The following is a 24,516-nucleotide window of genomic DNA, read 5'->3' as shown; positions in this document are numbered from 1 at the left end:
AAGGTCTTGTGGACCATGATTAAGAAGTTGTATTTTTTTAATGATAATGAGGGTTTAAGCAGGAGAGTAACTTGATCAGGGTTGCCCTTTCAGAAGGATGTGTCCCCTCTCTCTGGATGTGGAGAAGGGAGGGTGAGGGCAAGTCTGAAGGCAGGGAGACCACTAGGGGTCTGTGGCAATCACTTAGAAGTTTCATGGCAACAACCTGAACTAGGCAGGTTCAGAGACCTGAGAGACGGATCATGGTAGTTGAAAATGGAAGATTAGGAACAGGGAGTGCCATTCTTTTAAATGTGGCTCTCAAGCAGTGGGCAAAGAGGACTTTTGGACAGGCCTGCAGAGGGAAACACAGAGGAGCTGCTGAGACCCTTCTCTTTTCCATTCACTTCTCTTCCTCAGCTAAACCAGCAGTGAATGGAAGTCCGCCCCACAAACAAATTTCTCATAAACTCTCTCAGCCAAGAAACTCATCCATTGTGCTGGAATGTCATCTCTTCGAAGAATCCTTCCCTGCTAAATGAAAAGGCAGGTCATTCAACTATGTAGCCCATTTCTACTTTATTCTTCTTTATGGCTCTTATCACCCCTTGACCTCATATAAGCACCATGAGGGCAAGGACCTTGTCTATTCACAGATGCATACCCAGCACCCAGAGCAGCAGCTGATACATTGGAGGCACACGATTAGCATTTATTGAGTGAATAAATGAGAACCTCTGTGGATAGCTAAGAAGGGCAAGCCTGTATCAGTAATTCAAAAATCACTACCTCCACACATGCATCCAGGAGGCATGACCATGAGAAATAGAATAATCAGGTGCTCTGAATCACAACTACTCAGTGCAGATTCACTGGTCTCTGGACAAGTGTGTCCCATTGGCAGCTCCTGCTTTGGCGGTGGCTTTGTCTTGGGGGTTAAAGAGCCAGTTCCTAGGAAGCCAGTTCCAGCCAGAGTGAAAATGGCTCAAATAGTAGAGTCTGAAACTGAACCAAGGCAGAGTCAAATCTCAGGTTCTCTCCAAAAGAAGACATTAATAATACTGCTGGGTTCATAAATGAAAGAAAAAAATGAAAACACAATGAGCTACCACTATACACCTGTTGGAATGGCTAGAAATAAAAAGACTGATAATATTAAGTGTTACCAAGGACATAGACACTGGAACTCTCAGACATTGCTGGTTGGAATACAAAATGCTGTGGCCACTTTGCAAAACAACTCGGCAGTTTCACATAAGGTTAAGCATTCACTTACCATTTAAACAGCCATCCAATTGCTAAGTATTTATCCAAAACAAAGCATATGTTCACCAAAAAAAAAAATTGTACGAGAATGCTCATAGCAGCTTTATTCATAATAGCCAGAAATGCAAAAGAATCCAAATGCCCATAAGTAGGTGAATATATTTTTAATGTAGTTTATCTATATAATGGGATGCCATTCAGTAGAAAAAAAAATGAATTATTGATACCTGCAACGATGAATAGATACAAAACATGATAGGCAAAATGAAAAATAGTGCATACTGCATGATTTCTTTTATATGAAATTCTAGACATGGTGAAATCTGTAGTAACATAAAGAACAGGTTGATGGTTGCCAGGGTCTGGGGGTGGGGGAAGAACTGACTGCAAAGACAAACTGGGAATTTTGGGGGTGATGGAAAGTTCCATAAAGATCTTGAGTGCAGTGGTGGTTACATAAGTATACACGAATGTCAGATCACATCATACTGTTCACTAAAAATGGGAACTTTTTATTATATGTAAATTATATTTCAATAAAGTTGACCATAAAAAATGAAACAAAAATATTTTTTAAAGAAAAAGGTAAAAGCAACATAATCCCAGTTTTATTCATAACTATGCTTAGAAAAGAGTCTGGAAAGCTTATCAGTAATAGACTCTGAGTGGTGAGCCTTCAGAATGCTATATTCTTTATATGTTTCTGTATTTTTTCATTTTTTAGAGTTCATTGCTATGCTTATAATCAGAAAAAAATTTTTCTTTGTCAAATGAAACATCGCTTTGTAGGCATAAAAATAAATACTATTTTTCCAGGGCAAGAGCAAAATTAGTTTTATTACACACACAGCTAAGGTCACTTTCAACAAGAGGTTGATCAACTGTCTTTTGAGTTTTAACCTCCCAGGTGGACCCACACACCTTGGCTGGGCCCTACCTAGCAGAAGTATACTCACTCCCTCCTCCTTAGAACTCAGGCAGAAGAAACGTAGCTGGTTCCAGGTAAGACAACCTAGCACAGAAAAGTGAGACTGGACCAAGCATGAGGCTGGAAGAAGGAACTGTACTGCGCAGAACATCCTCAGAAACTGTGAATTCACTAGCTTTGCCATTAGAAATCCTTTCCATTCAGAACCAATCTTGTTTTACCAAAGCCTCCTCTCCGACTTTGCCAGAAAGTTCTGATCAAGCCTGAAGCCCTCCTGCAGAACCATCCTAGGAGAGCTGTAGTGCAGAAGAAAGCCATGCCCCTCAATCACCATTAAATGTGGCCAGCATCAGCATTCACCCAGGAGCTTTTAAAAATGCAGGTCCCTAGGGACTCTAGGCCCTAGAGCTAACGGGTAAAATCTCCAGTGATAAAACCCAATGATCTATATTTTTAAAAGCTTTTCAAGTGAATCTCATGCAGCACACAGAAGCTTCCGTCTAGATCTGTGGTTCTCAAACTTCAGTGCATAAGAATTATCTAAGGTTCTTGTTAAAAACATAGATTCCCAGGCCACACTTTGGTGGATTCTGATTCTGTATGTCTTAGGGAGGGCCTCAGAGTCTCCAGTTTTAACAAGCTCTCAGGTGATTCCGACGCAGGTGATCCAAAAACCACAATTCAAAAACCCTAAGGCAGATGACAGAGTGAATTTTTCTAACCCAGTCCTCAGCAGGGAGGTCAAGGAAGAGGCAAGAGAACTAATTAGGTTATGCCAGCATGCTCAAATTTATTAAGAGGCTCACAAAGAAGATGGACGTTTTTTGCATCTCAAAGCAGCAGAAAGCCAGGGCGGAGGATCAGTCCCAAAGACACCTTGAAGAAGAGGATGTCTTATAGTACAAGACATTGAACTTCATGTGAATAAGTAAAGTATTGGGGATTCACCCTTGAGCTTGGTATCACTTAGTTGTGACCGAGTTTTAATGTTTCATCAGAGTATGGCTCTTGTTCTCAGTGCCTTGAAATACCAGAGAAGGTGTTGGAGAACAAGCCCTCCTCTACAAATCACAGAAAGACAAGACACTGTCTTGGGGGTATGGAAGGTTCTGGACACGAGGGGCTGTCCCCCTGGAGCAGATGGAGGCTTTTGGTGGGACTGCATCAGTGGTGGAGGGAAAGGTCTTCATTTTGTGTCGCATATAGGTGTGGGCTGGCAGCACACAGGCCCACAGCACCCGGAGCCGCAGCAACTGGACCCACAGCAACTGGATCCACAGCAGCCACCCCCGCAGCCTCCGCAGCCTCCACAGCCTCCGCAGCCAGATCCACAGCAAGACGATCCGCAGCAGCTGCCCCCGCAGCCAGAGCCCCCACAGCCAGAGCCCCCACAGCCACAGCAGGAGCCGCAGCAGCCACAGCAGCCCGGCTGACAGCAGCACTCTTCACAGCAGTTTTGTTCCTGGGTGCAGCAGGTGAAGCAGTCCCCCGGGCAGCACCCCATGGTCCGGGCCCGTCAGCTCGCAGGTCAGTAACGCAGCCGGAGTTCCCCACGACTGACCGTGGCCAGCCAGCTGGATGGCAGCTTTTATATCCCCTCACCCAGGCATGAGGGACGGCATGTTTTCTTTGTTATTATTTATGCAAGTTTCCATAAGACCGGCTCATTAACTGGCTGTTTATTTTCCAGTCCTGAGTACCTCAACTCATAAAAACGCCCCACTCCTGCCAACTACTGTTTATCCAGAGGGTAAAAATACATCTTCGAAAAGACCTGTCATCATGGCCAAGCATCTGCCAGCTGTCATTAGCCCAGGTTGGAGATGGGAAGGGGAAGCCGGCCACAGCCTCTGGCTCTGGAATGAGGGGCTTGCCTTCCACATCTTCGCAGGTTGGCGATGGACCCCATCTTCCATGGATGCTAGTCCTGGAAAGGCAGACCGGCAACAGCCGAATGCTCTGTTCCCCCTGACACCAGTGGAGGCTACTGAGAACGCCTGGTCACGTGGCTCCTCCCAGGTGGAAATGGCATCCTCATCCCGGTTCATGTGAGCCAGGCAAATGTTTGTGTCTGTGTGTGGTATGGGGAGTGTGCCACACGTTTAAGCTTGGCCGGTGAGCATCAGTCATGAGTAATAACTGCCCTGTGAAACGGAGAGAGACTCATCGTAAAGCTGCAAGAAGCTGGTAAGGCATGGTCTGTCTCGGCGGCAAGGTGAGCTGAATATTCGCACTTCTGTCTAAATAGGTGGGAAGAACTGAGATCAGAACCCGCTACCCACCCCCACTCCAGCCCCAGGCCTTTCCTTGACCGGGGAAGGAAGAGATGCAGGAGGAGGAAGAAGAGGAGAAGGGGAGGAAGAAAGGAAAGAAGAAAAGAAAGAAGAAAGCAGGAAGGAGATCAGTAAATATCCAAAATGCTACATTAAAATAGGAATGTAGCGCACTTTTTTTAAAAGAGTTCGAACCTTATAGACCATCTGGCAGAAGGAGAAATTAGAATACAAAATACCCAGAGTGTCATCCCAAGGAATAAAATGCCTTTGCAAGGAGTCTAAAATCTACAGATGGTTCAGGTCCATGTGTAAATTTTGAGATGGTTCAAAATTTCTGTCTCTTTCTTGGGCTTTGGTACCTTGTTCTCCTCTTGGAGTGCCCATGGCAGCCCTGGAGCTGGAATACAACATCTAGTAGGGGTAGAGGACAGAAGATAGGGGTGGGGTGGGAATGGAAGGAGGGATGGGAGTAAGGATCTGGATCAAGGGATCTAGTCCTTCCCTTTTCATTTCCCTTTCTTTGTAAGATGGGCTAGAAGTAAGACAGCCTCTAAGAAGGGCTAGAAGAACTAAGGACAGGGTGGGAGTCGGGAGGGTAAATGATGAATGAGTTACTTGGATCTGATATGATACTCAATACTTCACAAGATATGGAATTTTAGAGCTGGGAGGAACCCCTGAAACATCATCTGGTCCAGGGTTTTATATCAGAATTGCCTAAAAGGGGGCCTTTTGAAAAATACAGATTCCCAAACTGTATTCCAGTCCTTATGATAAATCAGAATGTGTGCTTATGAGAGCTTGAGAAGCTATGTATTTTAAACTTTCTCAGGTAACTTGGGTTATATTAGGAAACACTGATATAATCTAATCCTCTCATGACCATCACTGCCAAGCACTTGTGTTTTACAGAAGATGATACCAAGGCCCAGAGATGACACATCCGTGGTAGATTGGACCCATGGCCCAGATGTTCTCCCTCCTGGTCCACTGTTTCTTCCACCATACCACATCCACAGATGGGCACCTCTGAGTGAGCATAATACAGCAATGTCTATGGCAGACGTGTCCTTTTTTTTTTTGAGATGGAGTCTCACTCTGTTGCCCAGGCTGGAGCGCAGTAGCTTGATCTTGGCTCATGGCAACTTCCGCCCCCTGGGCTCAAACGATGCTCCTGACTTAGCCTCCCGAGTACCTGGGATTACAGGCACGCACCAACAAGCCCAGCTAATTGCTGTATTTTTAGTAGAGACAGGATTTCGCCATGTCGCACAGGCTGGTCTGGATCTCCTGACCTCAAGCGATCTGCCCGCCTCGGCCTCCCCGAAGTGCTGGGATTACAGGCGTGAGCCACTGCACCCGGCCGACACATCCTTTTACATATTTATTTATTTTAATAAGAGGTCAAGCATTCCCAGGATAAAAGGTACAAAAGAGTAGAAAGTCTTCCTCATCTTCCAATGTCTCACCATTCAGTTCTCCTGCCTCTCACCCACCCCCTCGCTGCTCCCATAATTACTTAACCCCTCTGTACCTGAATTTCTTCATCTATAAAACAGAAATTAGGATAATAATAGTGGCAGTGTCAGAGAGCTGTTTTGATTAAATGAGTAAATATAAATGTATACATATTGAACACTTGGTTGTTTGAACAACTTGAAAGTATAAATTATCACACTTTTATATTTAACAATTCATATACTCATGAGCATTTACTCAGATTAAGTACAACATTCAGTGTGCAACTCAAATTATACACTATGATTTCAATTGTGTAAATGTACATGTCATGATGAGGACTTGAAGTCCTCATGGTGGTGTTATTTTTCTTCTGCAATTTCTTTCACTGTTGGTCTTTCCACACAAATTGGGCAGTAGTAGGGACTTTTTATATTTACTGCCCCCAGGGTAGGGTTATTACTGTAGAAATGCAGAGAGAATGACTTAGGTCAATGCTTAGCTTATACAATTCAAAGTAGACTTTTGCAATGCAGGAGAGTGGGTGGTCAGATGACCAGGTCCATCTAGCCTCCTGGATGGGGTAATGAGAGGATGTAGATGTAGAGGATGTAGTTCTTTTGTGGACTAAAAGAACTCTAATATCTTAGTTGATGCCATGAGAGGGATGATAGGGCCAAGAGTAAGAGAGAACCATGTATATTTCAGCAAATGCCCACCATGAACCTGTTGCCAGCCTCTTGAAGGCTATGAAATTTCCATTTGATTCAAACATAACACCCCTCAAAGCTCAGACACCTCCTCCAGATGAAGGTTGGGAGGGAGAAATCCTGAATGATTTCTGTGTTTACATAGAACTGACTTTTATTTTTTTCCCCCATAAGGTGGAATGAGGGTTTGAAATAAGTTTAAACAGTCTCAGAGGAAAATAAAGTTATATATTTTTAACATATCTTAGAACATGAATTTTGAAATTTGTAACTAATATATGTTATTATATATTTATATATGTATATATCTTTATGGATACTTATCTACATTAATATAAATATTTACATGCAGATATTTGAAAAAACACTAAAAGGAAAACTAAAATATTAGCAGTAAATGTATTTATTGTGGCATGATAAATGATTTTTATTTTCTTCTCTTTTTTGTATTTTTTAGAAATTTGCAGTGTGTAGGTATGAAATTTATAATGTAAACATTTTATTATTATTATTATTTGAATACAGTGTCAAAGGCAAATGAAAACCTGGGAACAATACAAGTAACTCATAGACAAAGCTTGCTTTCATTTTCTATTTAACAAAGGATTTCCATCAATCAAAGAGAAAGACCAGCAACCCAGTAGAAAAATTGACAATGGAGATGAAAAGATAATTCATGGAAGAGGGAATATGAATAGCATTTGAGCATATGAAATATTGCTTAGTTGCATTCACAATAACAGAAAAGCAGATTAAAACAATTCCAAAATCCTATCTGTTACCAGATTTGCAAGGTCATATATTTTGATAACACATTGTGTAATAAGGAGTGAAGAGACAGATAGTCTCACACATTGCTGATGGGAGTGTAAATTGGTACAACCTTTATGGCAATATCCATCAAAATTACCAATGCAAAAACTAATTGATCCAATAATTTATATTCTAAGAGTTTACGACAGGGATATATCAATATATATATATAAAATGATGTAAGTATACAGTATCTGTTGCAACATGGCTCCAGAATCAACACTATCAAACTACCAACATCATTTTTAACAGAATTTGAAAAAACTATTCTAAATTTCATATGGAACCAGAAAAGATCCCAAAGAGCCAATGCAATCCTAAGCAGAAAGAACAAAGTGGAAGGTATCACATTACCCAATTTCAAACTATAGTGTAAGGCTACAGTAACCAAAACAGCATGGTACTGGTACAAAAACAGACATATACAATGGAACAGAATAGAGAATCCGGAAATAAAGCTGCTCACCTACAGCCACCTGATCTTTGACAAAGTTAACAAAAATAAGCATTGGGGAAAGGACTCCCGATTCAATAAATGGTGCTGGGATAACTGGCTAGCCATATGCAGAAGAATTAAACAACCTCTGTATTTCACCATATAGAAAAATTAACTCAAGATGGATTAAAGATTTAAATGTAAGGCCTCAAACTATAAGAATCCTAGAAGAAAAACTAGGAAACATCATTCTGAACACTAGTCTTGGGAAAAAATGCATTACTAAGTTCTCAAAAACAAATGCAACAAAAATAAAAATTGACAAGTGGGATCTATTTAAATGAAAGAGCTTCAGCACAGTAAAAGAAACTATCAACAGAGTAAACAGATAACCTATAGAATGGAAGAAAATATCCACAAACTATGCATCCAAAAAAGATCTAATATCCAGAATCTATGAAAAACTTAAACAATTCAACAAGGAAAAAACAAATAACCCTGTTAAAAAGTGGGCAAAAGACATGAACAGACACTTCTCAAAAGAAGACATGCGAGTGGTCAACAAACATGTGAAAAAATGCTCCACATCATTAATCATCAGAGAAATGCAAATCAAAACCACAGTAAGATACCATCTCACACCAGTCAGAATGGCAATTATTAAAAAGTCAAAAAACAACAGATGTTGGTGAGGGTGTAGAGAAAAGGGACCGCTTATACACTGTTGGTGGGAATGTAAATTAGTTCAGCCACTGTGGAACGCAGTTTAGAGATTTCTCAAAGAACTTCAAATAGAACTACCATTCAACCCAGCAATCCCATTACTGGGTGTATTAGTCTGTTCTTGCACTACTATGAAGAAATGCCTGAGACTGGGTAATTTAGAAAGAAAAGAGGATTAATTGGCTCACAGTTTCATAAGCTATACAGGAAGCATGATGCAGGCATCTTCTCAGGTTCTGGGGAGGCCTCAGAAAACTTACAATCATGGCAGCAGGCAAAGGGTAGCTTGCACTTCACATGGCCAGGGCAGGAGGAAGAGAGAGAGTGGGGAGATGCTACACACTTTTAAATGACCAGATCTCACAAGAACTCACTCACTATCACAACCAAGGGGGCTAGTGCTAAACCATTCATCAGAAATCACCCCTGTGATCCAATCACCTCCCACCAGGACCCACCTGCAACGCTGGGAATTAACAACTGAACATGAGATTTGGGCAGGAACACAGATCCAAATCATATCACTGGGTATACATCCAAAAGAAAATAAATCGTTCTACCAAAAAAACACACATCCACTTATATGTTCATTGCAGCACTATTCACAATAGCAAAGACATAGAATCAGCCTAAATGCCCATCAGCAGTGGACTATATAAAGAAAATGTGGCACACATACACCATGGAATACTACCTGGCCATAAAAAAAAAATCATGTCATTTGCAGCAACATGGATGCAGCTGGAGGCCATTATCCTAAGTGAATTAATACAAGAACAGAAAGCTAAATACCATGTGTTCTCACTTACAAGTGGGAGCTAAACAGTGAATTCACATGGACGTAAATATGGCAACAATAGACACTGGGGACTATGAGAGGGGAAAGGGAAGGAGGGGAGCAAGGGTAGAAAAACTAACTATTGGTTACTATGCTCACTACCTGGATGATGAGATCAATTGTACCACAAACCTCAGCATGTATACCCAGGTAGCAAACCTACACATATATCCCCTGAATCCAAAAGAAAAGTTGAAATTATTTTTTTAATTACTCTCCAGAAAAATTGTCCTCATTTGTATTCACTTCACAGTGCCTTCGCCAATATTAGTTGTTATTTTTAAAATCTCTTTGTCAATTGGGTAGGCCAATTATGAAGTCTCATTATAGTATTTATTTGTACTTAGTAATTATCATTGCATATTTTTATAGGCCACTGTTATTTCCTTTTTAGAAATTATCTGCTCATTCTAATTAGCTACCCATCTTTCCCACCTTACTTATATGAACTTATTTTATTATGCCAGGTATATTAACTTTTCGTTGTGTCACTCACACATGTTGCAAAATTTGTCCCAGGGTGTATCACTTTCTTTTAGTTGTGTCTATATTTTTACGCACAGAAATTTCTTTCTGTGTAGGGAAATCTTTTTTTCCTAGTGTTTTATGTTTCAAAAGTTCTCCTCCATCCCCAAATCAGACAACTATTTGCTTTATTTTCATCTATTTTATGGTTGTATTTTTTATACTTAATGCTGCTATCCATCAGGAATTTACTTTGGTGTGTGGCAGATACTGCTTTACAAAAAAAAAAAAAAAAATCCTAGTTTTCCTAATTGGGGAACTTGACTGCCTATTAAATGAAGTTTGCTGACAAGATCCTGCCTCTACAAAAAATTAAAAAATAAAAAATTAGCTGGGTGTGGTGGTGCATGCCTGTAGTCCCAGCTACTCAGAAGGCTGAGGCAGGAGGATGGCTTGAGCCTAAGAGCTCAAGGCTGCAGTGACTGAGCTCAAGGAGCCATGATCAAGCCACTACATTCCAGCCTGGGCAATGGAGCGAGACCCTATCTCTAATAAATAAAAAAAATAGTTTCTGTACAAGAAAGAACAGAATGTAGAGATCAAAAACGCAATCATGTCGTCTGTTCTGGCAGCCTCTAGTGTTCATCTCATGATATTACACAAGCAGCTTCTAGTGTTTCCTTTAGAAGCACTCACAAGACAGGCTCTGACACTAGATTCACCAGAAGCAAGTCAACAAAAATTTGGTTTGATGAGAGAAGCTTATTATATTTACATGGAACTAATTTAAACCATGCATCCAATTAACGATCTCTTAGCAAAGGAGGCACATTACCGTCCCTCCCTCATGCCAGGCCCTGCTGTGAGCACTTTATACGTGTTTTCTTGGTTAATGCTCAAGATAGCTCAACACAAGTATTAATATCCTTATTTTGTACATGAAGAAACTGGAGCTCATGGTGATCAATTACTTTACCCAGACAATGCAGAGCTTGGATTTGAACCCAGATCTGTCTGTTTCTGAAGCCCATCTTCCCTCCTCTATGTCTGGCTTTCTGAGAGAACCACAGAAAATTGCAAAGGCCCTGAGGCAGGAGCGTGATTGGCATGCTTGAGGCCCAGAGGGGAAGTCTGCATCTGGTCTGGTCTGGTGTGAGCAGGGGAGAGCGGCAGACAGCTCAGGGGAAGAAGAAGGCCCAGGTTCAATGACCTGAGGCCGTTGCAAGGCTCTAGCTGTCACTCAGAGGAGATGGAGAGCCAGCAGAGGGTCCTGGGTAGAGGAAGGCTCAGCTGTGGCTCAGGCGTTAACCATTCACTGCCCTCTGTCCTCTGCCTTCAACCCTCAACTTTTTGCCTCTCCACTCCACCATGCTGGGTGGGGAGGGCTGAAGTTAGGGAGCACCCACAGAGGCTCTGATGCTGGCCCTGGGACCCAGGAGTGAGAGTGATGAGGAACTGGCTGCACACATGAGTAGGGCAGCCGGATCTGGCCAGAGAAGCAACACATGCACCCTTTATCTTGGACCCCTCACCCTGGCTCCCTCTGAGTTGCAGGGATGGCGAGCTGGACTGCCAGCGGACATGGGGCCTGAGTATGCTGACATCTACAAAGGCACTGATCGCCTTGGGATTCTGCAGTGAGTCCTCATCCCTTAAAGCACCAATCTCAGCTCAGGGATGGGTTTTGCGCTTAGAAAGGCCTTTCTGAGGCAAGATGTGTCTACCTGGCTCCAGCCAACCTCCTTTTCAGGGCCAGAACTCCTCCCTGGCACCCCTGCAGGTCCAGCCCATGGTCGTTGTTAGGCCAGAGGTGCGTGGCCCATCTAGGGAGCGTGGCTCATCTAGGGAGCGGGTGGGAATGGAGAGAGGGCTAGGTCAGGCCCCTGGGCTCTCAGCAGTTCTGTCTCCAAGTTAGCACAAGAGGAGGGGGGCAGCCTGAGGGTCTGGCCCTGTCCACTTTCTGAGATCCAAGGGTTGTGGCCACAGGGTGAGGGGATGCTTGGCCCAGCCTGGGGGCAGTTGTCCGGCAGGTCTCTGAGGGCCCACCTGCCTGTCTTCTTCCCCATTCCCCATGGGGAAGGGCATGGGGAGAATGAGGGCTGTGGCCCTGGGGGAATGGGGGAGAAGATGGGTAGGGCCATGTTCTGGGCGTCTCACGGTGAGACCAGGGAGGCAGCAGAGCTTGTGGCTAAAGGCCCTGGATCTGGTGCTGGGAAGGAATCTGGGGCCAGGTAGGAGCCCAGCCTGGAGCTGATCCCTCGGGGGTCATAGGATAGAGAAACAGAGGATCCCAGGGGAGGTGGGGTGGGAGTGAGCTTATGGGCTGTGCCACTTCTGAAATGCACCCCAAAGGAGCCAATGGTCTGGTGAGGATGACAGAAGGGGTGGAGCCAAAAACACCAACTCACCTGGGACTCGTCAGCAGAGTCCCAGCAGAGGGAGCCGGTCAGTCCCCAAGGCTCTGCGTGGCTTTCCAGAGACTCTGCTTCCAGTTGGCTTGGACAGCACGGTGTGCAGAAAGTGATGGGGGAGACTGATTTAAGGCAGGCGGGACAGTGGGAGAGGACAGTCAGGCGCCCCAATCCCAGCTGCTGCAGTGTCTGGGAGGAGGCTGAGGGCTGACAGCCAAGGGCTCCAAGAGCCAGGTGAGGCTGGAGGTGGGGCAGGGAAGCCATCCTGGCCATCTGTGGGGTCCTCGGTCACCCATGTCACCCTTGGCATCTCCCCAGCAGCCGTCGGCAGCCCAATGAGAGAGCAGACAAGGCAGGCATGTGAACAGATCTGGGGAGTATCACTCGGGGGTTCTGACAGGACAAGGATCAAAGAAGGGCCAGGGTGGCTGGGGAAACATTCACCGTCTCTGGGTTGGACAGGATGGCAGAAATTGGGGAACAAGCAGGGTGGGTGGCTGGAGTGCAGGGAGAGGCAGGTGGATGCCGGGAGGTCAGACCCTGTGAGGGCTTGGGAATGTCGGGTGGGATGGGCCCTGGACGCACCCTGGGTTCACCAGGCAAGTCTCAGGCCAGGGTCCCTAAACCTCAGCAGGGTGATGTGGTCACTCCCTGAGGGACTCCTGTCAGGGCCCGGCTACCCACCCTGGGTGGCACCTGTCCCGTCTCGGGCTGATTTTTCTCAGCCACCCTGGCCAGGTGACCTCCACTTTTAGTTAAGGCACCTTCCTGTGTCACCAACTTATCTGGAGCCTTTAGAATGTTTCTGCTGAGGGCCCCACAGAAGCCCAGGACTGAACGGATACCCCCAGGGCTACACAGGTACCCCCAGGCCCCAAATGAGACGCCTTTTATCTCCATAAACAGAGGGCATCTTATCCCCCTGTGGCTGCCCTCTGTGTCCTGGAGCCACACCCTCTGGCTCTGATTCTGTGCAACTGACTGTCCCCTCCGTGAGAGTCCTCCTGCCCTCCTGCTGGCCAGGCTCCAGCTGCCCTTGGTGCCCACAGATGGGTCGATGAAGCCCAGATGGCAGCATTTCCCCTTCCCATGTCCCCTGGCCCGACCCCACTTCCAGGAGACGACCACAAAACCCAGCACCCACCCAGTTCTTCCCGCCCTCTGTCATGGCCTCAAAGTCAGCCTTGCCCTCCTAGCACCCTGGCCCAGGAGGCCTCCAGGAGCACCTCCGGCCAGGCTCCAGAGGATGTTCCCATCCCTCTTCCCCAGGGCCAAGGCCGCATGGTGGGGTCACCAGGTGGGAGGGTGGGAGGCCCGGTGTTCATGGGCCTCTGCAGCTGCCCAGCAATTCCAGCCGACAGTTCCACATCTTGGGAACAGGCTCTGATTTGATGATGGGCTGGGGGCTTCTCAGGATTCCACAGCCCAAATGGCACAGGGGTCCAGGGGCTCCAAGACCACCAGGAGCATGTGGTACCCACGCCACACCCCAAGACCATGAGGCACTTGGTGAGTTTATGGTCCCCTCGACTCTTCCCTAGAGGCCCAGCATCCCATGGGGCCAGAGGAGTCGGGGGTGCTGGAGCCCCTCGTGGGGCTGGTGAGAGGCTGAGTCCCAGCCAGGGCCTGACCTGGGACGTGGGGTTCTCCATGCACTGGGAGTTGGGTTTCCTTTCCTGCCCTGGAGGAGACAGAGGCACAGGGACAGGGGCCCAGCTCCTGCAGAGCAGGGCGGAGGGCAGTGTGTCCACTGGGAATGCAGGAAGGGGGAAGGTGTTGTGGGGAGCCCTGGACACCACCCAGTACTCTGCACTTGGGGAAGGGTCTTCAGAGGGCCCTAGAAGAGGGAGGTTTTTAGGGCAGGCCAGGGGGCCCTGAGCACCTCTGTTCCTCCTGTCGGGACACGGAGGGGCTATGTGCTCAAGGTTCCTCATTAGCTAGGCTTCTACAGAGGGTGATCAATGGGATAAGGAGGCACAGGGAGACCGTGGCTCAGGGACCCTCCTTGCCCTGCAGTGCCCTACTTCCCCAGCCCAGGGGTCTGGCTCACCCCCAGCCCACAGGAGGCTCAGGCAGGTCCCTGTAGGACACACAAGCAAGGCCCTCTGCCCAAGAGGGGTCATCCCCCAGCAGAGGCCAGGGCTCAGGCCCAGCCTCATGGACAGACTGACCCAGGACCTAACCTGGGAGGGCTCAGGGAAGCCAGATCCAGCCTCCTGGAGGGGTCAGATGACCCTCATGGGGAGGGTCACTGACTCTGGGGGACTGAAGCCCCAGTGGGCCCAGATCCAGCCACCAGCCTCCAGCCTGGAAGAGCCAGGGCCTCCCACACCTGCTGTCCCCACAGATCTCTCTCGGGCTCACCCTAAGCCTGTGGAGGGTGTATTTGGTAGAGAGGAACAGGTGTTGATGCCAATGGCACGCACTGCCTTTAAGGTTCAGAGGAGTAAGTCCACGTGTGCCCAGTGGGGCCTGGGAAGCTCTGGGGTCAGACCCCGCCTGGCCCAAGGGCAGCTTCCTCACACTGTCCCCATGTTTCTCTGCTCCAGCCCAGAAGAAGGTCTGGCCTGGTGAGCAGGGCAGGGCACAGTGATGCCGAGCCCATCCCGCACGTGACCCAGATGAAAGTCGGGAGTGTGGCGAGCACTTCCCTGCCCAGGCCTCCCCCAAACCACAGCCTCCTGTGCACATCTGCACCCCTGTGGTGGCCACAAAACGATCCGGCACCACCCAGTGGGAGACGACAGAGGTGGCAATGGGGTGTCGGCTCTGACGCCTCCCAGGGAACTTTCCTGGCCTGATCCTCACCCTGTCCCTAGAGCACCTCATGAAGGCTTTCAGGTCTGGCCTGTGGGCGCGTTTTCAGGACCAGTTCCCCCAAACCTGGGCCCTGGACAGTGATGCAGTTCTTAGGCATCTTCAGGCCTCTGTGCTCTGTAAGGAAACTACCAGGAAGCATGGGGACCTGCCACCCCCAGGAAGGCTCCAATACCCAGTCCCCCCACTGAGTCACCTTCTGGGGCAGTCAATAGTGGGGGAGTGCCTGTGACCCCAAACCTGGGCCTTCCTCTTACATCTTTTCTTCCTCCTCTTCCTCCTGGACGCTAAGTAAGTGCAGGAGGCCCACCGGTCCTCAGGGCAGGCGCTCAGTGCGTGTGTACTGGTACTCAGTGCTGTGCACGCAGGAGGGGGATGTGGGCAAGACCCTCCAACAAGCCCCCTCCCACTTTCCATTGTCCCACCCTCCCCCTCAAATGGCCCTCAAGGGCATTGGAAGAGCCAGGCCTATTTGGGGGAGCCCCCGCCCCTCCCTGCAAGCACTGACAGACTCAGAGAGCGGCAGAGGACCCTCACTCCGGCACACCCTTCCAAGGGTGCCAGGAAAACAAGTCTCGAGCCAGGGAGACAAGGGAATTGGTGTCCCTGACTCTCAGAGCATTCAGGGAGAGGGCACGGGTGGGACCCCTGGCCCAGAGCCAGAGCCAAGAGTTCAGCCAGATGTGGGAACAGTCAGTCCCGGCATGGACTGGGCAGCCCAGGAGGGCAGAAAGGGCCCCGTGTCCGGGTCCTCTCACCCACTGTGGAAATAGGTCCCCATGTGAGGTGACAAGGGGGCTGGGTGACAACCAAGGCCCCTCCCACCTGAGTTCTGACTAGGGACTGTATCCCAGGCCCAGCAGCCCTGGGATGAGGGTGGTAAGGCAGGAAGCCCCCAGCCAGCCTGAACCCTGGGAGGCAGTCCCAGAAGGCAGTCCCAGGAGCCACCTGCCGTGCCCATACAGCTTCCCCACCCCAGGCGGCACACACTCCCTCCTTCTGGGATCAGCAGCCTACAGGCGTGTCCTGTCAGGCCACGGGGGCCACACAGAGACCCCGAGGACTCTAGAGACCCAGGCAGGTGGGGCCTGACCCGGAAAGATCTGCATGGGCTCACTGGAGATGCTGACCATATCTGTTTTCCTTTCAGCCAAACCTAAGCAAGGGTCCTCAGCACCCAGGCCTGAGCTGGCTTCACCGTGTGGCAGGAAGACCCTCTGCAAGGGGAGTAGGCAGGCTCCTCCAGGCCCGCAAGCCCACTTCCAGCAGTGCATTTGGTCAGCTTCCCTGCCATGGGTGCCTCTTCCTTTCACACCCTGTCCTGTCTTGGTGGGGCTATCCCAGGGTGTGCCCAGCCTGGCCCCAGCTCAGGGAGGACCTCGGGTTTCCTGGAGGTACCTGCAGTGGAACTCCCTGCCTCAGCTCCCAATGGACTCGGATGTGGTGAGCCCTTGGTTTCCCCATTATGATTTTGAACAGGGCTGTTGGGCCCGTGTCCCCTCCAAATGTGTCCTGGACAGCCCTGGGACCATGGGACAGACCTAGCCCAGGAAGCCCATGGGGACCTCAACACCAGGCCCTGCCCAGGCCCATCAGGACTAAGAAGGAGATCAGGAGATACCCCCACTGCACCATGGGCACCTGTATCTGGAAGGAACCAGGGTGGCACCCACCAGCTTCCCCGCAGCCCCAGATACCTTGGAAGATCCCATTCAATGGGGAAGCTGGTCCCATCAAGGCCACAAGAGAGAGACGTGAGCACGGCATCCCTGCAGCCCCGGACAGCCAGCAGTATGGACCTGGGGCACAATACCCAGGCCAAGAGTGGCCTGGCCTAGACCCCAGCCCTGGGAAGAGAGGGGTACCAGGGCTGTGGTGGGCTCCCAGCTGCAGTCAGCATGACCATGCAGGGGACCCTGGCACTGCAGAGCTCTGCATTGTCACAATTCACCTTACAGAACCGGAGAGAGATCTCGAAGCCTTGCAGCCACTGCTGCAGCCACAGCAGGCGCCACCACCACGTGCCTTCCAGCTGCCAGTGCAGGCTCTCCTGACAGCAGGGCACCCTGCAGCCCTCACCTCAGCAGCTCAGACTCTGAAGGTATCTGTTGTTCATGTTCCCAGTGCTCCCACCAAAGAGAATTACTACAGAGAATACTCTTGGTCCTGAGGTGGGCAAAGTAGCATGCCCTGTGGATGGAGCCGGCTTCTTTCCCAGCCACCATGCTTGCTGGATGGGCCCGCAGAGCAAGTGGCCATGAGACGGGCATGGGGACGGGAGAGGCTCAGCATCCTGCACATGCCCTTACCAAGGCTCACCAGGCTGACACCACTGCTGAGCACCTTGTCTGTGGAAAACAGACTCACACCCAACCCCTGGGATGGCACCATTTCCCAGAAGGACCAGCTGGCCACCTACTGGCAGGCTGACCACACTGCGGAAGGGGCTGAGATTGGCTTTCACTGCACTGAGCCACAATGTGGACATGCACTTGCCGGCCCTGCAGTGCACACAGCACTGCTTCCGACCAGGGCACCCCATTCACAGCTAGGGACAAGCAGCAGTACACTCCCGAGGCCCCACAACCCAAACAAGCTTCCCATCCTCGTTTTACTTTTTTGTTAAACTTATGAAAATTTATGAAGAAAGTGCACAGCTCTAAAGACATTAACAGATGGAACACATCAGCCCCCAGATCACAAAGCCAACCCAGCCTCTGCGCCCCCAGCCCTGCAACCAGTGTTCTGACTTCTGACAACACCATGAGCCTGCCTTTTGTACTTTACACTCATGGAAGGATAACCACCTCCATGTTTTAAAATAAATGTTTACTTTTGAAATGATTTTAGATATACAGAAAAACTGAAAAGGCATTATAGTGTACTCCGACACCTTCCGTCCAGCTGCCCCTAATAATGACATTTTGCATTACCATGGCACATTTGTCCAAATTAAGAAATTTAGGCCAGGTGTGGTGGCTCACACCTGTAATCCCAGCAATTTGAGAGGCCGAGGCAGGAGGTTAAGGTTCATTTGAGTCCTGGAGTTTGAGACCAGCCTGGGCAACATAGGTAGACCCTATCCCTGGAGAAAAGTTAAAAAAAAAAAAAAGGAGCCAGGCATGGTGGCGTGTGCCTATAGTCCCACCTAATCAGGAGGCTGAAGCAGGAGGATCGCTTGAGCCCAAGAGATCCAGGAAGCAGTGAGCTATGATCGCACCACTGCATTCCAGCCTGGGCGACAGAATGAGACTTTATCTCTTAAAAAAAAAAATTAAGGAATTTAACATGGGTGCAATCCTGTTAACTGAATAATAATGTTAACTATTATTTAAGGTTATTAATGCTGTCACTATATTAATATGGTGAAATTCATTCAGATTTCACCTGTTTTTGCTTAACTTCTAGTACCTGTCCCAGGATCCCACCTCGGACTCACCTTCTGTCTTTAGGTCATTCCTCCTTAGCTTCCTTCAGAGGCTACAACCAAACACACACCTTGGCTGAATGGTAGAGCTGATTGCTCCTGGGCTCCAAACCTCTGCAGCATGTTACCATACTGAGTACCATAGGTAGTGGTAACACAACGGTGGCTATTTGTGTATCTAAACACAGAAAAGGATGATAAAAATACAGTATAAATGATTAAAAAAAAAAATTGGTACACCTGGCCAGGAGTAGTGGTTCGTGCCTATAATCCCAGCACTTTGGGAGACCATGCCGGGAGGATCATTTGAGCCCAGAAGTTCTAGACTAGTCTGGGCAACATAAAAAGACCCCATCTCTTTTTAGATATCAATTTTTAGAGATGGTACACCTGTATAGGGCAGCTCCATTATAACCTTATGGGACCACCATTCTATATGCATTCTGGCACGGACTGAAATATTACTATCTGACACATGATTGCATAGGTAAGTAATCTAGAGATGATTTAAAGCATATGGGAAGATGTGCTTAGGTTATATGCAAATACTGTACCATTTTATATCAAGACTGGAGCATCTGTGGATTTTGGTATTTGTGGGAGGTGGTGAAACTGATTCCCGACGTACGCAGAGGGACAACTGTAAACATTTCAGACCCCACAGAAGGCTCAATTGCCTGCCCCCTCACCCTCAGGTAAGCTTTCTAAAGTGTTTGTTTCACTTTACCTGCTCATCCGTGAGCCAGAGGGCTCCATCAACAGCTTGGGCTGTCTCAGAAAGACCTGGATTCAATCCCATTCAGCCACTTAGTAGCTGTGTCACTTTGGGCAAATCGTGTAACTTCTCTGAACCTCAGTGTCCTCATCTGTAAATTGGGCCGATGGTGACCCTTACTTTGCAGGGCCCCCATGAGGACTAAGTGAGATGAAAGCTGACACCCCAAGTGACACCACTTCTCCCTTCCTCAGACTCAACAGGAAAACGCCTTCACTGCCCAATGCAAAGGCTATGGGGAGGATGAGAGGCTCCAGGGATCCCCTGTCCCAGGAGCATAAACCCTGGATTTTTGCTTCCAGAAATAACCTTCTCTAGGATCAGGATGGTTCTTAAATCCCCAAAGACTGTGAGCCCACCCTAGGCAGCATCTTCAGCAGTGGGGAAGGGATGCACTGTGCCACCCTCACCCTGGCCACTGTCTGCCCTCATGACTCAGAGCCCAGCTAGGTCCCCACGCAGAGCAGCACAGGAACCTACCTTGGTCCCAGGCTCCAGCCATCCCGGCCACCCCCACCTGCCACCACCCTGTCGCCTCCATCCCTCAGCCCCTGCTTGCCTCCTTCACAGCTCAGTGTCCTGACATCTTAGCTCCTTGCATTTCACCGTCGTCTGTCTCCTCAAGGGGAGTGCAGCACAAGGGCAGGAAACTCGGTCAGTCTGTGGATGTGTCTCTGGTGTCAGGCAGAGATTAAAAGCTCCATATATACTTGCCCAGTGTCTGAGTGCATTCCAAAGCAAGAGACAGCTTTGGAAATGAGAAGAGACCCTCCTGAGGTGAGAGTCCTTAGTTGGCATTTCCCAAGTACTCTCGGCATGCCAGGCACTGAGCTGGACCCATGGACATGTGAGCTCTGGACCCTGTGGGGTGCTGTCACTCATGTACAGGTGGGTCCGCCTGGACCTGGTGCAGTCACATAGCTCCCTGATAGCTAAGCTGAAATTGGAACCCTTTCGGTTTGGCTCTTGCACTGCTCAATGGCTCCCTAGCTGCTCCAAGGGAGAGCTAAAGCCTTGCAGTGGCCTCAGGTCATTGAACCTGGGCCTTCTCTCCCTGAGCTATCTCCTGCTCTCCCCTAGCTCACACCAGGCCAGATGCAGGCTTCCCCTCTGGGCCTCAGGCATGCCAATCATGCTCCTGCCTCAGGGCCTTTGCACAAGCCATTCCCGCTGCCTGGAATGCTCTCTGCCTAGAAAACTGCTTGGCTGACCCATCACCTCCTACAAACCTTGCTCAAACCTTGCTTCATCAATGAGGACAACCCTGGCCATGCATCTAGAAGGGGCCCAGCACAGGGTATGTGCTCAATACACAGATGAAGAAAGAAGGGATGGAGAAGAGGGAGGTGGAGGAAGGGCAGAATGCCCATGGCCATTTTTATTCCAGTGATAACAGGCAGCAATGAATACCTAAGGGCAACGCGGATGGGGCAAAATCAAAGATCACAAAAGGCCAACATGAGCAGATTGGGAGAGTGCAGCTCTACTCATCTGCCCTGATGCAGATTTGGGGACTCCAGATGTGTCACCTCTGGGCAGCCCCTTCTCCGCCCCCTCCCCACTGAGCTCTTCTTCCACCTCCAAGCCTGGCCCATCCTCCAGGGATCCAGGACAATATAGGAGACAGCTGTTTATCTCCCAGAACACTGGGAAAGGCTGTGGGTGGGGAAGATGCTCAGCGGCCCTTGAAACTCATCTCAGTTTTGCTCCAAATGTGCAGCCCTGCCACTCCTGTGAACAGGAAGAGCACTGGAATGAGAATCAAGACACTGGGCCCTATTCCTCAGCATTTCCCAGGGGCCTGGGAGAGGGACAGTTTTCTCATGTATTGTCCTGCTTTGTCTGTGTATTGAGCACATACTCTGTGCTGGATGCCTTCTAGATGCGTGGCCGGGGTTGTAGTCCTCATTGACAAGGCAAGGTTCGAGGAATGTTTGCAGGAGGTGGTGGGTCACCCAAGCAGATATCTTGGCAGAGAGCATTCCAGGCAGTGGGAATGGCTCATGCAAAGGCCCTGAGGCAGGAGCATGACCGGCATGCCTGAGGCCCAGAGGGGAAGCCTGCATCTGTCCTGGTGTGAGCAGAGGCAAGCAGCAGAGAGCTCAGGGACAGAAGTCCCAGGTTCAATGGCTGAGGCTGTTGCAAGGCTCTAGCTGTCACTCAGAGCAGCCAGGGAGCCAGCAGAGGGTCCTAGCCAGAAGTGGGTTCAGCTGTGGCTCAGGTGTTAACAGGCCACACCACACCAGCAGGGAGGAGAGGGGGGCCAGCTGGCTGGTCCAGGTAAGTAATGAAGGGTGCTCAAACTAGGTGGGAGAAGGCAGGTGGTGAGTAGAGTCACCTCAGGATCATTGTGAGGATGTCACCTACATGATTTGCTCATGGACTTAATGGGGATGGGGTCTGGAGGGAAAAGGAGAGACCAGTCCACAGGCCCCATGAGCCATATAGGAACCAGACTGAATGGGTTTTAATTTCAACTCAGCTAGCAGGGAGCTATGTGACTGCACAGGAGCCGATGCAAACTGGACAGACAGGGACATCCTCCCTGGACTACTGTCCCACTCATCCATCCATTCATCCATTGGCCCACCTCTAGTACTGTCCCAACTACAGCCCTAGCAAGCGGAGACAACAAAAAGACCAGTTTTCCAGCTTTGTGGTCTTGGAAGAAGTTGCTACCAGTATGAGGAGAGACAATCAGTTTCCTCCAGGAACCAGAGAGCATATCAGCCAGCCTGAGGGTCAGGAAAGGAGCTCAGCCTCTCCACCAGCTAGACAGGCCTGCAGTAGGATGGGGCTGGGGCTGGCCATGCAGATCACTTGGGCCTCATGAGGGGAAAAGAAAGACCAGGGGGCAGAGGAGGAGCATGGGGGCAGCTGGTGGCCTCAGAAGAAGGCACCTCAGAGAAGGGGTCTGTCTTAGTTTGTTTTGTTTTCACACTGCTATGAAGAAATACCTGAGACTGGGTAATTTATCAAGGAAAGAGGTTGAATTGACTCACAGTTCAGAAAACTTGCAATCATGGTGGAAGGCGAAGGGGAAGCGGGCATCTTCTTCACAAGGCAGCAGGAGTGAGTGAGAAAACGAGGAAGTGCCATGCTTTAAAACCATCTGCTCTCCTGAGAACTCACTCACTATCAGGGGAACAGCATGGGGGAACCCAGCCCCCTATAATACAATCACCTCCCATGAGGTTCCTCCCTTGACACATGGGGATTACAGCTCAAAATGAGATTTGGGTGGGGACACAGAGCCAAACCTATCAGTGTCTCACGTCTTGCGGCTCCCCCGGGGCTGAAGCTGAATGCAGATCTGCTGACCCTGATCTACAGCTTGCGGAAGCTCTGCCTGTGTGCCCCCATCTGCTGTTTCCTGGGGTTGGGGCCTGCTTCCTCAAAAGGAGGGTGGATCTGTTCTCCTGCCAGCCCCCCACAGGGCCTTGTGGAGCCCTGGCCATGTCCTCCCAAGGTGAGGTCATAAAACTGGGCTCCTTGCCCTTCTTGTTGCTTGGGTGACAAGCCTCGGGTCGTCCCTAGGTCCTGTCACTGCTCCTGCTTCTAAAAGGAGAGCATTTTGCCAAATCTTCCTGGGAGAGGCTGGGGGCTCATCCCTGTTATTTGTTCTAGCTTGGTAAAATGAGATTAAGACATCTAGGCAAGCAGACAATAGAGTGGCACCCAGGAAGGGTGGGTGGCGGGTGCTGGCATTTGGGCTTGCCTGGACCTTGTGGGGAGGGGGAAAGGTTACCAGGAGGCAGCACTGTCAGTCAGGGCTAAAGTCAGGAAGTGGGGGGAGAGGGGGCAGAGTGTGGCTGGCTTTGGGGGGAGCATAAGTGAGAGCCAAGATTTGTCAGCATGCAGTGGGTGTGGCTGACACCTGGCCTAGGGGCTGTGGAGCCCAGTGGTTGCTCTTAGTTCCTGGATCCAGGGAGATTTCTGGAGCCTGTGCCTGGGGCTTTCTAGGGGTGAAGATGGTGAGGGGCAGGGAAAGGGTGGCAGAGGAGGCCTTGCATGGCAGGGTGCAGGGCAGGATGCTGGGCAGGGACCAGATTGCAGTGGCTGCTCTCATCCCCACCACTACCCCTACCTCTACCCCAACCCTGGTGCAGGGTGGGGCCTTGGCAGGTGTCCTCTATTTTGGCCTCGGCAGATCACAGGATGGAAGCCAGCAGTCCAATAGGCGTGCCACTCAAGCCAGCAGTGACCTGCAGCTTCTGCTTCCTGGAGAGTGGGGTGCCCACCCAGGAGAGCACAAGCACACCCCACACCCTTGACCTTGAGGGCACTGGGAGGTGGGGGCACTGTACTGGGACCAAGGCCCGGCAGCCCTGTGCGTGTGCCCTGGAAGGTAGCCTAGGAGTCCTGCGTGTGCCTCTCTGCACGCCAGGGAGGGGTGGGCAGGAGCCTGAACAGTGGCAGAGAGGGAGAGAAGGAGGGAGAGAGAAGTGGAGAAGAAGGAGAGAGAAAGAGACATGGGAAGAAAGGAGTGAGAGAGAGAAAGAGAGATGGGGAGAGAGACAGAGGAGGCTGAGAGGGAGTGTGGGGAGAGAGATAAGGAGAGAGATATAAAAGGTAGAGAGACAGGGAGAGATGCACATGAGCAGAGGTCAGGTCACTCTTGATCTTAGTTCCCAGTGCAAACTGTAGGTCACCATCACCTGCCCACACATGCACTAAAGAGCTCTGTGCCTGCTGCCCACAGCCCCTGAGAACTCCTTCTCTTGAAGAATAAAACTTTTGATGGCTGCCATTCCTCACTGGATTTTGGTTGTGTCTTTGATGAACCATGATGTCCCACCTTCCCAGGCTCAAGTCTCCACCAAAAGCTGATGCCTCTTTTTGGGAGGCTCTGCAGTGCCTTCATCTCACTAGGCTCCCCAGGAAGCTTGTGAACTTGGGTTGGACCCTAAGCAGTCGGATACATGCTGGGGCTCTGCTTCTCTCTTTCACTAACAGGGAAAACCAAGAAAGAGATTGAAGCATGGTCTGCAGAGAAGGCACTTGTGCAAACACCAGGAGAACAAGGAGCCTGAGTTGTCTTCATTTCTCTTAAAAACACTCATTCCCTCCCATGCCACCTTAGTGAGGGCATGAAGCACAGCATGTGTGTGTGTGTGTGCAGGTATGTGCACATGTATGTATGTATGTGCATGTGTGTGTGTGTTGCAGGGGTGTGCTGTGGACAGGAGGTCCA

General features: G+C 49.6%; 1 protein-coding gene and 1 pseudogene across 1 annotated transcript; one reads left to right on the top strand and one right to left on the bottom strand.

Annotated features, from left to right (window-relative positions):
• Positions 1 to 2,938: 2,938 nt before the first annotated feature.
• KRTAP17-1 (keratin associated protein 17-1) lies at positions 2,939 to 3,740 on the bottom strand. The gene has a single exon (XM_001145354.6). It carries the CDS (start codon positions 3,675 to 3,677, stop codon positions 3,360 to 3,362), a length of 318 nt encoding a protein of 105 aa, XP_001145354.2. The 5' UTR covers positions 3,678 to 3,740; the 3' UTR covers positions 2,939 to 3,359.
• LOC112206068 (TBC1 domain family member 3B-like) lies at positions 3,676 to 19,603 on the top strand (annotated as a pseudogene).
• Positions 19,604 to 24,516: the final 4,913 nt, after the last annotated feature.

Source organism: Pan troglodytes, chromosome 19 (genome assembly GCF_028858775.2).
Source record: "Pan troglodytes isolate AG18354 chromosome 19, NHGRI_mPanTro3-v2.0_pri, whole genome shotgun sequence".
Classification (NCBI taxonomy): Eukaryota; Metazoa; Chordata; class Mammalia; order Primates; family Hominidae; genus Pan; species Pan troglodytes.
This window is presented reverse-complemented; position numbering and strand designations above follow the sequence as displayed.

Excerpts from the sequence above, each read along its gene's own strand:
- KRTAP17-1 (XM_001145354.6), bottom strand. The coding sequence starts at position 3,677 with ATGGGGTGCTGCCCGGGGGACTGCTTCACCTGCTGCACCCAGGAACAA.